Below are 16758 nucleotides of genomic sequence, written 5' to 3' on the forward strand. Positions count from 1 at the left end.
CAATTCAATGTTGTGGCTGACAAACCGTCAAAATTTGTAATGAACAACACTGAAAGTAGGAGACGGACCCGGCGTAATATGGTTAGCATCGATGCCTCTCACGCTAAAGGTCACGAGTTCAAATTTCATCCCCGGACAAGTCACGAATGACCTTCAAAATGTGTTGAAGTGACTTAACTACAAAAAAAAGAATCCTCTGCATCTTCAAGATAATAAGATGTCGTATGCAGGTCCTAAAGAAGGGACTGTTGCTGTTACCATATTAGTAGAAAAGGAAATGCGTGGAGAACATTCCATCAATTCAACTGACCGTACATTGCTATAAAAAGTGCACAACGTTGAAGAAATCGGGTGTCTCCTGTTATACACTGATTCTGGTTGCATACTCACAGGAGTTAGTTGATTGTAGATGTGATTGCTTAACCCTCCGTTACTCGCGCCAACTTTAGTAACACGAGTACTCGCGCGTTGTACTTTGTACAACAGTGTGAGTTTTCCATTGCCATTTTGCAGCCGAGCTACCAATCGATATGAAACCAACGGGTATTCATTAAAAAACTTGTTTTTAACTTAACAAGCTAAACTTTTATCACAGTTAACCCCTCAAAAATGCGGATAATAGAGATAATGAGAATGGAAACCGCGTAAACGGTGTCCGTACTACGTGGAATTTGACTTAATTGGTTACAACATGGAAAATCTCGAGATCCTGACCAGATAGAAAGTTACTGTCTTCGGCAAAGTTAATCTAAAGATCATAATCTTTTCGCTGGTGGAGAGTAGTTCAGAATTTTCTCACTACGTAGCGCTAGAATACATGTGAAATTTTCGAGATCATGACCAGATAGTAAGTTACTGTCGTCGACAAAGTTGTTCAGAAGGTCAAGGCCTTTTCGTTGATGGACAGTAGTTCAGAGTTTCCTCACTTTGCGGCGCTAGTTTAAACGTGAAATTCTCATATAAAATATCTCTAGATCCTGACCAGATAGAAAGTTACTGTCTTAGGCAAAGCTGTTCAGGAGATCATAGCCTTTTTGCTGATTAACAGTAGTTCAGAATCTTCTCACTAGGTAGTGCTCGTATACATGTTAAGTTCTCGTATGTGATACATCAATAGATCCTGACCAGATAAAGAGTAAATGTCTTTGGCAAAGTTTTTTAGGAGGTCAAGATCTTTTCGTTGGTGGACAGTTGTTCAGAATTTTCTCCCTACTCGGTGCTAGTATATGTAGAGAAGTAATGAGCAAACACGATATAACATTAAATTTAATGTTTCTGCTTTTTCTCACACACACATTCCCATATAATTACGAAACGGTTCCTCTCCTCATCTCCCAACCAGCGTTGCCAGATTGTTTTAAAGCTTATCGGTATCGAAGGTATTAAAAAATCGGTATTTATCGGTATTTACTATTTAATTAATCTTATATGTTTGCCGTTTTTGAAAGCAAAATTTTCAACAATGGTAACGACTGGGACTTGAGGGGAATTGCTGTGTTTAATGGCTTTCTCAGCCTTAAAACACTCTTCAATTTTTTGTTTTTTAATTATCGTTGTACTTAAAATGGTGATCGAAATTGTGATCAAGAAGTTTTTTTTTAATACAATATCATTAAATGAAAACAAAATATGGAAAATCAGCCACAACAAAGACTAAACTATTGACAATAACGACAAACAATATTTTCCCTTGAAAAAAGATACAACCCATGGCCGGGCAGTTACATCGTAGTCGTTTGCAGTGTTTATGACCGAGAAAGCCGTTAATCAAAGCAAATTTTTGGCTTTTGAACTACGATCGGTAAATTCCGGAAGAAAACTCCGGGGAATGTTTGAATTAGCTTCTGAATTGAGCTGAAAAAACATCCAAAGAAAGACGAAAGAAGCTCTCTTGGATGAAGTTCGAGAAAAGCTGGAAAAACATCCAGGAAACTTCCAAGACACGAATTGAGAAACTTGTGGCGAAAATTTAAATAAACTATTGAAAAAAAAAACATCGGATGTCACATCCAAAGGAAGCCAGAAATGTTTCGGATACCCGAAGTAGATTTCCAGAACTAGCCATTTCCAGTAAAAGCCAGAAGAAGCTAAGAAAAGCCTTCCAATAGAAGTCGAAAAAAAAACATTGGCTTATGGTCAAACTTCCAAAAAAAGACGAAAGAAATTTCTGTGAGAATTAATTGAACTTCCTGGAAAAGACGACAGAAACTTCCTAATGTAGATTGGAAGAAACATCTGAAGAAAGTCGGACGCCAGAGTGCTTACGAAACAGTCGAAAGAAACAAGGACATAATTCCGGAAGAAAGAGATTCCTGGGGGATGTTCAAATGATCAAAAAAAAATCCTGATATATGTATAAAACATCCCTGAAGACTTCGCAATTTCCCTGAATTTTTCGGAACATTCCTGAAATGCACTTAGGAATATTCTATAATTCCTCGAAATTCCTTAAAACTTCTTGTATTTTTTCCTGAAATTAGGGGCTGTTTTAGAGTTCTCTGGTCATCCTCGAAGCGCTCGGAATTTCCCTGATTATAATGAGAATATCCTCTATTCATCTTTGAAGGTCTGTGGACTTTCTTGAAGATTACAAAATCTCTTATGTGCCCTCACATTTTTTTTTTAATTTATTGTAACATCAGCATTGAAGTTCTCTGATCTTACCGATTTTTTTTTTAAAGTTATCGACACTGCCATTAACACTCTGACCACGATGCCTCCGGTTAAATGTGTAACGGTAAACTTGCAATGTTTGAAAAATCATAGCTCAGCCATATATTCACAAATTTAAAATCTACTGGCACCATTTGAAACTTCATAGTTTAAAGATCTATTCAAAATCAACTGATTTAAAATCTATCGATAAATTGCTGAACTATGATATTTCAAACATTGCCATTTTGCCGTTACACATTTTACCGGAGGCATCGTGTTCGGAGTGTTAAAAAACCCATAGAACTTCCCATACAATGTTCTCACAATGATCTAATGTTCATGTAACTTCCCTTACGTTTCCTAAATTTGCATATTGTTAAAGTTTTCGGAAATTGCCTGAGTTTCTCGGAACTGCTTTATAATTTCAGCAATTTCATTGAAATTCATTGATCTGTCCTGATGTTCTCTGAGCTTCACTAAAGTTCCTGAAAACCATTAAATTTCTCTGAAGTTCTTTGAACTTGTAAAGTTTCCAAAATATTTATGATGTTTCCTTAAGTTCACTGGAGTTCGCTGGACTTTTCTGAAATGTCCGGGTTTTCGAATTTTAACAGAAATTTATGAAACTATCTTTAATTAATGGAAACTAACACAAAAGTCTGGACTTTTCTGAAGCTTCAGAACTTCTTAAATGTTCCTGCAGCTAGTGTGGATCCGCAATACAAATCTGATAGCATCCTTGAAGTTCCGGGAAAGTTGAAAAAACTGGTGGGAGAAGATATAAAGAATCATTCGAGCGAAGGTTGAAGAAGCTTCCAAGGTAAGGTGGAAGAAAATTCCAGGGAAAGTTGAATGAAGCTTCAGGAAGTTAAAAAATGAATTTAAACGTCCGGAAGCTAAATAATGTTTAAAAAATATTTCTCTATTCCCTAGAAATTACCGGAAAGAACCATCGACTTTTTCTGGATTGATGGGTAGCCAATGAAAAAGAGGAAATGCAAACATTAGTCGAAAGAGTATCAAGCATAAAGCATATTTAGGGATGATTTTTTTAGAATTTTGAAGGCTCAAAAAATATGAGGTATTCAAAAAGATACAAGTCGCTCACAAAAAATTTCTCCAAAATTCGAGCGCGGGCAAAATCTTAAAAATCGGTATTCTGAGGAACCTTATCTGTATATCGGTATCTAGTTCGGAAATCGGTATAAATACCGATAAATCGGTATATCTGGCAACGCTGCTCCCAACCTCTCATAGTTTTCTCGTGCGCAGATCGTGTTTTCTCGCATTGAATCGGAAGCAGGCTCTCGGCTCTCAATTCAACCGATCGTGTCACTGTGCATCCCACTGCTTCGCATTTAGATTATATCGACTACCAATGTCGACGCAACAATCTCGAATCGAGCTTTACATATAATATGGTCTTATTTCGCACATAATAATATTTATTTATTTTATTAAATTTAATGTTATATCGTGTTTGCTCATTACTTCTCTACAGTATACATATGCAATTCTCGCATATACAATATCTCGAGATCCTGAGCAGATAGAAAGTTACTGTTTCGGGCAAACTTGTTCAGGGGGTCAAGACTTTTTGGCTGGTAGACAGTAGCCTAGAATTTTTTCACCACATGGCGCTAATAAACGTGTACACAGCAAAAAAAAAATGTAATATCGATCAACGTAATTCAAGCTGATGTATGAAATAATGATGTAATAGCAAAAAGCAGATGCAATATTACATCAATGGATGTAATTTTGTTCGCAAAATCGATGTACATCGTACAATGTGATATTACTCAACCGATGGATTGACCTGGTTGCAGCAGTTTCGATGTAATATTCAACAACTTTTTTTGCTGTGTACACGTAGAAAATTACTGTCTTCGAAAAAGTTGTTCATGAGGTCAATGCCTATTGCTTGGTACACAATAGTTCAGAATTTTAACACTACGTGGCGTTAGTATACACGCAAAATTCTCGCATGTAAAATATCTCGAGATTCTGATCAGATAGATTTCGCTAGTGGACAGTAGCTCAAAACTTTCTCACTACGTAGCGCTAGAATATACGTGAAATTTTCGCATGTGGTTTGTTTCGAGATCCTGACCAGATAGAAAGTTGCTGTCTTCGACAAAGTTGTTCAGGAGATCAAAACCTTTTTGGCTGGTAAACAGTAGTTAAGAATTTTCTCACCACTTGACGTTAGTATAGATGTACACTTCTCGCATATGCTATATCTCGAGATCCTAATCAGATAGAAAGTCACTGTCTACAACAAAGTTGTTCAGGAGGTCAAGGTCTTTTGGCTGGTGAATAATAGTTCAGAATTTTTTCATAAGCTCTAGGCTTTAACCTCCGGAACAACTTTGTTCAAGACAGTAACTTTCTATCTGGTTAGGATCTCGAGATATATCACAGGCGAGAATTTCACATTTCACTTGCACTACGTAATGAGAAAATTTTGAACAACTGTCCACGAGCAAAAATTTTGTGATATCTTGAACATAATTGCCGGCGACAGTAATTTTCTATCTGGTCAAGAACGTGAGATATTTTATATGCAAGAATTTCACATGTATACTAGCACTATGAAGTGAGAAAATTCTGAACTTGTGTCCACCAGCCAAAAGACCTTGACCTCCTGAACAACTTTGTCGTAGATAGTAACTTTCTATCTGATCAGGATCTCGAGATATAGCATATGCGAGAAGTGTAAATGTATACTAACACCCCGTGGTGAGAAAATTATTAACTACTGTTTACCAGCCAAAAAGTCTTGACCCTCTTAACAACTTTGCCGAAGGCAGCAACTTTCTAGCTGATCAAGATCTCGAGCTATTGAATATGCGAAAAAGGCACGTATATACTAGCACCGCATAGTGAGAAAATTCTGAACTATTGTCACCCAACAAAAAGTATTTGACTTCATGAAAAATTTTGCCCAATACATTTACTTTCTATCTGGTCAGGATCTAGAGATATTTTATATGCAAGAGATAGCGCCATAAAGTGAGAAAACACTGAACTACTGTCCACCTGCAAAAAAACCTTGACCTCCTGAACAACTATGCCGAAAACAGTACCTTTCTATCTGGTTGGGAACTCGAGATATTTTATTTGAGAATTTCACGTGTATACTAGCGTCGCGTAGTGAGCAAATTCTGAACTATTGAGCACCAAGCAATAGGCTTTGACCTCCTAAAAAACTTTGTGAAAGACAATAACTTTTTATCTGGTCAGGATTTCGAGATATATCACATGCTAGAATTTCACATGTATACTAGCGCTACGTAGTGAGAAAATTCTGATCTACTGTCCGCCAGCGACAAGGCTATGATCTCCTGAACAACTTTGTCAGATACAGTAACTTTCTATCTGGTTAGCATCGCGATATATTCCATATTGTAATCAATTGAGTCAAATCCCACGTAGTATGGTCACAGTTTTCGCGGTTTTCATTTACATTTTCCCCATTATCCGCATGTTAAATGTTGACATATATATTCGCCGCTCATCGCCAGTCGGTCCTATTTAATTTTTTGTCAAAATAATTTAGCATTTCAAAGGAAATGGTAGCTACAACCAAATCAGGCATAACATTTGATAACGACACAAAAGCATTTGTAAACAATCTTTCTAAGGCCCTTTACACGTGAACCAAAGTACGCCCACGCAAACCAACAACATGATTGGATAGGAGCAACTATCACCTTTCCGAAAATGGTATTGGTTTGCGTGGGCGTACTTTGGTTCGCGTGTAAAGGGCCTTCGAAAGTTTGTTTACAAATGCTTTTGTGCCGTTATCAAATGTTATGCCTGAAATATCTTAAACGGTACTTTTTTGCTGGATTCGCTCTGTAAAATAATTGTATTGTATTGTATTGTCACAGACAAACAGAAATAAAACTCGCAAGTTGTTCATCGAACAAGCATTTAACGGTCAATTCAAAAGTATCGTAGTTGGTAGTACCGCCACCTGTGGCGCGCATAGTCATTTCCCTTGAGTTTGACGTTTACACACTACCGCCATCTGTTCAGCGTACTACCCACCACAGTGTACTCAACAGATGGCGGTAATGTTTAAGCGACGATGTTTTAAAGTGAGAAATATTCAATGTGTTATGTCTGTTTGTCTGTGGTATTGTTTTACCAATTCAGTGCTAACATTTGAAAACGGCACAAAAGCCATTTGTAAACAAATGGTTTGTGGGCCCTTTACTCACTACTTGAAGTACACCCACGCGACACAACAGCAACATCGGGTAGGGGAAATTTTCCCCTTCCTGACGATGCTGTTGGTTTGCGTGGGCGTTCTTCGGGTAGCGAGTGAAGGGCCCACAAACCATTTGTTTACAAATGGCTTTTGCGCCGTTTTCAAATGTTAGCACTGAATTATCCGAAATCAAATCTGCTGAAATCCCGAAAACTAGACTGTCGAGTATTAGTACAAGACACTGAAGAAGTCTGCACCCCTGCGCTTCGGTCAGAGAGCGTATAGGGCGTCGTTGTGCCAATTTGGTCGTGGCACATTTCGAGTATGAGAGAGTAATTGCAGTTAGATCAAAAGTGCCTGAGAAAAATGCAAGTACTTTCGCAAATTACCCGAAGTTGCGATAGTGAAGGTATGATCACAGACCAGCAGACATAATTAACACTCTTAAAATGTTCATCAAAATCGTTTTAACGGTCAATTTAAATGTTTCTTAGTTGGTAGTACCAACAATCAATACGAAACTAACGATTTTAAATTGGCTCACTACTTGACTAGCCTATTGGTCCCAAGCAAACGATTAACGTATCCCATTCTAGTCAAAATTCTAGTACTACGCAATGTTTGTTTTGATTCGCTATGAAAGTTTGACAGATAAAATGAGGGCTTATTGGTTTTTCCTATGTTTCGAGGGGTGAATCGATTAGCTTGGGACCGAAGAGAGTACCAGAGCTGAGCCAAAAAGTTGAGCACGTTATTTCGGGACCTTCTACACAGCAAAAAAAGATGTTGAATATTACATCCAAACTGCTGCAACCAGGTCAATCCATCGGTTGTGTAATATCACATTGTACGATGTACATCGATTTTGCGAACAAAATTACATCCATTGATGTAATATTGTACCTGCTTTTTGCTATTACATCATTATTTCATACATCAGCTTGAATTACGTTGATCGATATTACATTTTTTTTTGCTGTGTAGTCTTAGAATTACCTCTATGGTAGTACCATAGAGGTAACTCTAAGACCACTGGGTCCCGAAGAAAATCATTATTATTTTTGGCTCACTCAGTACCAGAACAACGGTCCCAAGCAGTCCCAAGCTATTTCACTCACCCCTGCATGTTCTGCATGAATCCACACACCCCTGATGTTATCTGTCAAACTTTCATAGCGAATCAAAACAAACATAGTGTAGTAATAGAATTTCAACTAGAATAGGGCACGTTAATCGTTTGCTTGGGACCAATAGGCTACTAAAGTGGTGAGCCAATTTAAAATCGTTAGTTTCGTATTGATTGTTGGTAGTACCACAAACGAAGTGACAGACGGAGCGGCTCGAAAACTTTCGTGACTAACCTGCTATTTCAATTTTTCAGTGTACCACATGGCAACACCACTACTACACAGCAAAAAAAGTTGTTGAATATTACATCAAAACTGATGCAACCAGGTCAATCCATCGGTTGTGTAATATCACATTGTACGATGTACATCGATTTTGCGAACAAAATTACATCCATTGATGTAATATTGTATCTGCTTTTTGCTATTACATCATTATTTCATACATCAGCTTGAATTACGTTGATCGATATTACATTTTTTTTTGCTGTGTACTGGGTTGTACCACATGGCAACACTACTACCAACAATCAATACGAAACTCTGTATTCAACAATAAAATATTTGACGTCTTTTTATTATTTACAACTGAAACCGGGCTACTTGGAAGTGTGATAATGCAAATAAAAGTGCACAATTAGTTGGTATTGTCTTGGTGTCTGCAACGCATTTAAAACTGGATTTAAATGCATCGAAGACACCAAGGCGATTCAAACTAATCGCGCACTTTTATTTGCTTTATTGCGCAATAAAATTCTAAAATAATTTCAAAATACGTTTGTTTTAAAAAAATGGTGCGTTTAAAATAAACATAACGATGTAGCTAACAAACATAAATCGCATGTTTAAAATAAACATATTTATGTTTGTTAACAAAGCTGTCAAATCAATCAAAAATAATACGTTTATTTTCAATACGAATATTTTTAAAATAAACGTAACATTATTTTTATTTTAAACCTTGATGTCACATGACTTCAAACATGGAATACGTTTGAAATCAACCGAGTTTATTTTTGTGGCCAGAACAAACTGAATTTACGTTTAAATTTACCTCAAATATTTTTGCTTCGATGATATATTTCTCTGCGTGCATATGGTGGACATCATACCGACCAAAAAAGGCGGAATCATATTAGAACCAACCAACCAAGGACGCTCTACGGAAGGAAATTGCCGGTGAAGCACGGAATGAAATACGAAGCGTTAGTGAAAAAGCCCAAGGGATTCCAAAGGAAGCAATTAACGGTGGCGGAAGAGCGGAATATGGTGAGAGCTGTCCAAATTTTTGTTTACAAATTAAATATCAAAATTAAACTAAATACATGCCAGGGTTGAAAAGAATAATTTCGAACCTGGAAGTGTGTATGTATCACCAATATCAAAGATATCTAATTAACAAGATATCCCACTAATCAATTCCTCATACAAGGCATATAATTACCACCCGTATGTGATCGCAGTGCCATCTGTTGAGTGCACATTGAAACTGTTGGGAGTTCCCCGCCAACTTCACCACCTGGGCTCAATAACTGACCGCATGATAGATGTCAATGCGGACGTTGATGATCAGCCGAGGAAAGAGGACGATATCATCCTCGAAGTCATCATCATTATATTGCGATAGCAAGATTCTTACTTGTTTGTGATTGGTCCGATTTTTAATCATTACCACTTTATACGCAACAGAAACACTTGAGAAAACAATCACACATCCAAGCGCGCATCATGATGTGCTTGTAATATGTGTTGCTTTCTAGCGAAAGAGTTTCCAATATACCACCGGTATCAGTAAGATGCAAATCTCTAATAGTAATTGATGATTTGCGGAGCTGGTACTCAAAAGAATCTTAATAAGCATAGAAGTAAACATGGAAAAAGCATTAACTCTCTCTAAAGAATTATTCCAACACCCCAGTCACTGGAAATGCAACGTATCGAAATCATTGCTAAACGTAATAAAATATTCCACCTTCTTTGGCCAACACAGCAGGCATTCTATTCAAAAATTACATTGGATTAATCATTACTTTCCTATTTTATAACGTAGGAAGTATTTGTCAACGCCGGTGAATGCAAACGCAAACGGAAGTAGCCGAAGCTGAAAGACGATGAGTGATGACACCGCTTCGTGTTTTGATTTGCGCTGTACCGTCCGCATAGTTGTGTGGGTTCGTACATGTATAGATGTTGGTGTGCGTGTTTTCTTCCAACGCAGTAGTTCAACGTTGTCTCGTCAAAATCTTTTGGCGCTGTTATCTGTCTCTCAAAAATCCAAAGAGTGAAGGGGGTCTGCCAATATCTATTTGATAACGGTTATTCATACATGCGGGGCTTATTCTGAGTGAAAGTAACCTCGGAATGGGCGTTACTCTCCAGACATTCTGAAATGGGCTGCTGGATCTGCAATAGAGCCACTGACAAACCGACATGAAACTTAAACTTAACTCAACTCTTGATCGAGAATCCATAACGGCCGATTCAAATGTGCATACTAAAATTTCAGATTTTTGATTTACCCCTATATTTTCCCGTAAGACGTAGTTTATGTCAAAACACACAAATATTTAACAACTATATTATTAAGGGGTTACGCCTACCTGCAAACTTTCAAAAAATCGATTTTTTTTTATTGTCCTAATCGAAAGTATATAAAGTCAAGAATATTTCCTCAAAAGATCAAGTTGATCCGATGAAAATTGTGAAAGTTATGCGACGTACAAAAATATTCACTTATAGTGGACTAAACCCAACTTGAAACTTTAAACGCGATTATCTCGGAATCATATTTTCAAAACCGGTGCCAAAAAGTTTAACACATGCTTAACGATTTCGCATGGTTTTTTTTTTTAATTTCAGATGATTACATCACAAACCGCAGTTGGCACCGCAAAAAGCGTTTTTTCGAACATCGTCAACGGGGAGCAGCCGTGCGGGGCACCAGGACCTCGTTTTTACAGCATCGACTGATAAATGTACCATTTAATGTGTGTTCAATAAACGGCAGAAAACCGATTTTCAATATGTTGCGTCGTTTTCGAGAAGAAAAAATCCAAACTTTCGCTTTTTGTTCGGTCTTGCAGGTAGGCGTAACCCCTTAAGGAAAAACAATTTTATTAGCGATGTGAACATGATTTTGCTCTAAAGTGAGCGATGAGCTTGATGGAGCAACCAACTTGCATATCTTTTTGTTGGAAAGTTGGAAACGTTTTCCATTAACAAAAAATAAATAAAATGTAGGGTTAACTACCCCATTTCCGGCCTATTAAGCTCAACCCGCACTTGGTCTTTCTTAATCGAGCGCAGTTTAACACCAATCGGAATGTTATTATTACTGATGGCTTCCAAATTTATTTACCTTTCCGTACGTCTCGTTAGATTTGATAAAGAGAAACCAATCGTTGAGATATTGTCAAAAGTCTAACACTGCTTCTTGACGCTAAACTCGGCCTACGGATTCTAAACTCGGCCTAACGCATTGAAACGCCAATGAATTCACATCGGCCTATCGGATGAAGATAAAAATTGATTCAATCGGAGCGCTTCTTTTGTTTTTGGGAATAATGGGTGCAAACCTTCATATCACGCGTTCTCATTGACTTCGTTCCGTAGCTTATTAACTAAAGAATCGTACCAATCGCATAATTGACTTTTTAACTCTGAAATCATGGATTTATTTGAAGTTTTCTGCTCGATAGGCCGAAGTAGTTCTCTACCCTACGCCACAAAAAAATGTAAAAGGTGTCTGGAACAAATAATTAAAAAGAAATCAATCTAGCAGCGCCGGTTGTGTGTGGAAGCGTGATTGCCTCAAATGACATAGCTTCGGCATCGTCGGGATTTTCTGAGACATAAAATATCTGCTCACGCCTTCCTTCGGAAAGGAAGTAAAGCTGTTGGTCCCCGTTCCATGAGTGGATGAGTTGATAGGTAGAGGGTTCAGGTGTAGGAGTTGCCTTTCTTGCGTCGGTAGCATTGGTACTCAATGAGGAAAACAAATCAAAGAAAATAAATAAATGTATAAACAGTTCATTAAAAAAAGATTTTCAGGAATCACTCTGTTATTTATTAAAAACAAGCATAAATCTTGAACCATTAGAGATGGAAAATTGCTTATTTAGTCTAAGTTGCTTGACATGAATTATGTAATTCGAATTGTTTTTATGTAACTTCATACGCGAAGTTGGCGATTTTCAGTGTTGGTTGGAAATGCTGTCTGACATGATGCTTTAGTGTGATAATTTATTAGCTAGAGAATGGTCTTAGAAGAGGGTAGGTAGATAGTTCCGTTAGAGTACGACAGTATGAAAATTTAATAGAAGTTGAAAATAAGCGAAGGGCCATTAATGTGACAGTGCAAGTCAAACGCACACTCTTTGCCAAAGCCCTTTATTGAACCCAATTAAGGGGCATCTACCCTATTTCCATCATACTTATAACACTTCTTTTTTTAAATGAAAAATATGTTTCGAGCGCAAAAACTGGACATACCAGATCCTGATAACCGGTAAACCAGATACTACTTCAGTTACTGAAGTTAAGTTTTTGTTTCCAAGAATACAGAGAAACTATGAATTTCACCGTCTTGTTTAGAATCCTCGGAACATGTTAACACTGCCTTCACATACTCCCTCCCTAGTGTTGAGGTTCACTGAAAAGAAGGGAAACTTCTGAAAATAGTCTCGACTGACCTACAGGAAGTAAGCTTGCTTTCTCTACCAGCAAAAACAACTTAGCTTCTCTTGGCTGAATCAAAATTTTATTCCTTTTCGTTTTAAACTATAATCTACACAGTTTCCTTTTCTTTTAACAACATATGCAGCATCCAGGCAGCAACGGTTTCCACCGCTCTAGAGCTCGTTTCTCCCTTAGACTTACTCGTAGATGTCCTCCTTATCGGCGATGTACTGTACAATGTCGGCCGGTTTGAATAACTTCTCTGCGTCACCATCGGGGATCTCGAAACCGAACTCATCCTCCATGGCCATTATCACTTCCACATGATCCAGCGAATCCAGGCCAAGATCGTTGATGAAATGCGACTCCAGGGTCAGCTACAAAGCAGGAGAAATCGATTAACTTTGACGACACTTAGCACAAGCATACTGTCTCAATAATGCACAGCCGATCACGTAGTTGGCAACAGGAGTCGCTGAAGCTGAAATTCCCTGTACTATGCGATAGCAAATTGTACACTAAATCTATCATTCACTAAAAATAACCAATTTTCGAACGCCTAACAGCAGACTCCCCTGCGGTTGTGCCATCATCAATCCTCGCTCAGAAACGTACCTTCTCCGGGTTGACTTTATCGTACAGCTTGAGTACTAGCAGCACTCGTTCTTTGATCAACTGCAGCGTTAGGGGTTCCTTGGCACTATAGCTTCTAGTGCACTCCAGTTGCCAACGACCGATTTGCTGCTTACACACGCATCAGGGAGACAAAAAGAAAAAAAAAACAATAACATTAGCGCACCTTATCGGCCGTAACTTTATCGTAGGCAGCGACAACTTTCAGCACCCGCTCCCGGATTTCGGGAAGCTTTGGCTTCGAGCAGTAGTATCGAATGGTACCCAAACCTTCCAGATGCTGGAATTAATCCATCAGGGAATTAATTTTAGACCAATCAATTATTACATAAATACGTCTCGGGAGCAGACACGGTTCCTAACCTCAAAGTTTGACAGAAGTTGCTGGGGCTGAACCAGAATCCTCTGATTACAACTTCTCTGCTGCAAAGCCGCTGCCGACGAAGACGAGATGGTGCGGATGGCGAGTGATCGAAGCAGTGGAGTATTTCTGCACGCTAAGCTGCGGACGCTATTCACTAAAGATGCCATTCTTGGACTACCGTTGACCGACGGGATTCACGGACGTATGCACCACGGAATTGCACTCCGGATTTACGGGTTACACAAACGCGAAAGAGAAAAGTTCGTGACTCGAAGAAAATATTCCTCCTGAAAGTGCGGATCGAACTGATCTAGATAAGTTATATAATGTTTGAATCATTCATTTGACAGCCGGAGGCAATGGTGCCAAGATTCTCCAGAAGGAAACACGATGACAGCAGTTGGCTGCGTTCTGCGCGGGACAATGGGGTTTCAATGCTCTACACTCTTAGCTACGATTACCTAAAATTATCGGTATTTTTGACCGATAAAAATCGTTACTTTTTACTTTAATAGGCTATTTTTTACTATAAATTAGGTAATTTTCAACGTTAATTATTGGTAATCCACGATTACCGATAATTTAGTTATGTGCACTTTCTTAGACTATTTGTAATTTTTACCTATAGCTAGGCATTCTTTACCAACTTTAAGGTATGAGCATCTTAGCGTGAAGGGAGAAGGGAGAAAGCATAGAGGTAACTCTAAGACCACTGGGTCCCGAAGAAAATCATTATTATTTTTGGCTCACTCAGTACCAGAACAACGGTCCCAAGCAGTCCCAAGCTATTTCACTCACCCCTGCATGTTCTGCATGAATCCACACACCCCTGATGTTATCTGTCAAACTTTCATAGCGAATCAAAACAAACATAGTGTAGTAATAGAATTTCGACTAGAATAGGGTACGTTAATCGTTTGCTTGGGACCAATAGGTTACTAAAGTGGTGAGCCAATTTAAAATCGTTAGTTTCGTATTGATTGTTGGAGAAAGTATGGACCAACAGGTCTGTGCCATAAAAAGGGAAGTATTACCAACAATCAATACGAAACTAACGATTTTAAATTGGCTCACTACTTGACATGCCTATTGGTCCCAAGCAAACGATTAACGTATCCCATTCTAGTCGAAATTCTAGTACTACAGAATGTTTGTTTTGATTCGCTATGAAAGTTTGACAGATAAAATGAGGGGTTAGTGGATTTTCCTATGTTTCGAGTGGTGAATCGATTAGCTTGGGACCGAAGATAGTACCAGAGCTGAGCCAAAAAGTTGAGCACGTTTCTTCGGGACCTTCTAGTCTTAGAGTTACCTCTATGGTTATATCACCGACAAACCGACAAAACAATAAAGTTTCTAACCAAAGCACACTACTGACATCTGGCTCCGAGTTCGCAGGAAATATTTAGCTGAGCCATGAACCCGCATGCAAAAGTTATGAATTGGTTTCATAGCGAATCAAAACAAACATTGCGTAGTACTAGAATTTCGACTAGAATGGGATACGTTAATCGTTTGCTTGGGACCAAGAGGCTAGTCAAGTAGTGAGCCAATTTAAAATCGTTAGTTTCGTATTGATTGTTGATATAACGTTGTACGATGTACATCGATTTTGCGAACAAAACTACATCCATTGATGTAATATTGTATCTGCTTTTTGCTATTACATCATTATTTCATACATCAGCTTGAATTACATTGATCGATATTACATTTTTTTTTGCTGTGTATAGATTCCATAGATAAGCGGAGGCAAGGGTTGATGCATATATTATGTCACTCTCTAAGGGGGGAGGGGGTCTAAGATTTTGTAACAAGCAATGCATTAGGCACAGACAAACAGACATAACACTCGAAAGTTGTTCATCGAACAAGCATTTAACGGACAATTTAAAAGTATCGTAGTTGGTAGTACCGCCACCTGTGGCGCGCATAGTCAATTCCCTTGCGTTTGACGTTTACACACTACCGTCATCTGTTCAGCGTACTACCCACCACAGTGTACTCAACAGATGGCGGTAATGTTTTAACAACGATGTTTTACAATGAGAAATATTCAATGTGTTATGTCTGTTTGTCTGTGCATTAGGTATAGGAAAAACGTCACGATATGGGGGGAGGGGGTAGTTTTTTGCTCGATTTAGCGTGACATTATTAATGCATAGGTCCCAAATGTAGCCAAACGAACTGTCCCGTAGTGTAGCCAAACGAGCATGACGTCATCACGGTGTTGTTTCAGGGAGAAAGTATTGTAATATTATGAGCACACAACGCTTTCCACATTCCACATTCCGATTTATTTCGTGGACAACGGAAGAAGGAAAGATAAAGCAAACCATTCCTCGATACATTGTTGCAAAGATTTGCTTTGCACTTCATTATGAACTTTTACGCACGAAACAAAACAAAACTGCACAACGAAGAGCTCTATGATGGCATGAACTTTTTTCACGAATGCCAGAAAGATCATTTATTTTCCATGGTTGCCAAAACAACTTTTTGTGCCTCCGCTTATCTATGGAATCTATAGTATCTATATGTATTACTAGTCGGAGATAGTTTAAAATTTCTGGAGTAACATGTCAGAAGGGCCTATCTAGAATTTGACAGTTTTGAAAAAAATAAATTTCAAATTTTGGTATAAATTTTCAAATCCTATTTAAAACAGTAACATTATAGAAAACATTAAGGAACACTAAAAGAAGCACAAAAACGAAAGCTTTAAGTATAATGCATCATATCCGTCGAAAATCCACTACCAACATGTAAAAAATGCGAAAATGTGAAAATAAACCGTAATAGTCCCTTTATACTCGTTACCCTGAGTTAGACCCTTTCTGTTAGCACGTATTTTGTCTTTAATTTTAGTTAGAACCTTTTAGTTGAATCTTTATTTACATGGCATTTTGATTAGATCTTTTTTGACTAGCTGCAGATTATTTGGAATTCTTTATTTATTGTGATAAAACCGGTGGGTTGGATATTAATTGGCCGATACGGCCGACGATTTAGTCATCTACGTATCCAACTGACACCCTTAAATGGACGTACAGGCTATGGACCGCCTCTATCGTATTGTTCAG

General features: G+C 38.1%; 1 protein-coding gene across 2 annotated transcripts; it reads right to left on the minus strand.

Annotated features, from left to right (window-relative positions):
- Positions 1–12738: 12738 nt before the first annotated feature.
- On the minus strand, positions 12739–14004 carry ND-ACP (NADH dehydrogenase (ubiquinone) acyl carrier protein). 2 transcript variants are annotated; one of them, XM_065231603.1, is made up of 3 exons: positions 13675–14004; positions 13478–13591; positions 12739–13055 (listed from the first exon to the last, which is right to left on the minus strand). In XM_065231603.1, exons 1-3 carry the CDS (start codon positions 13840–13842, stop codon positions 12876–12878), a joined length of 462 nt encoding a protein of 153 aa, XP_065087675.1. In that variant the 5' UTR covers positions 13843–14004; the 3' UTR covers positions 12739–12875. The 2 variants fall into 2 exon arrangements, with proteins under 2 accessions (XP_065087675.1, XP_065087674.1); XM_065231602.1 differs by lacking the exon at positions 13478–13591 and adding an exon at positions 13294–13419 and having other exon boundaries at positions 13675–14000.
- Between the last annotated feature and the right edge of the window lie 2754 nt (positions 14005–16758).

This window comes from Ochlerotatus camptorhynchus, unplaced genomic scaffold (assembly GCF_037179485.1).
Source record: "Ochlerotatus camptorhynchus isolate MF236.1 unplaced genomic scaffold, CSIRO-AGI_Acam_v1.1 ptg000357l, whole genome shotgun sequence".
Taxonomy (NCBI): Eukaryota; Metazoa; Arthropoda; class Insecta; order Diptera; family Culicidae; genus Ochlerotatus; species Ochlerotatus camptorhynchus.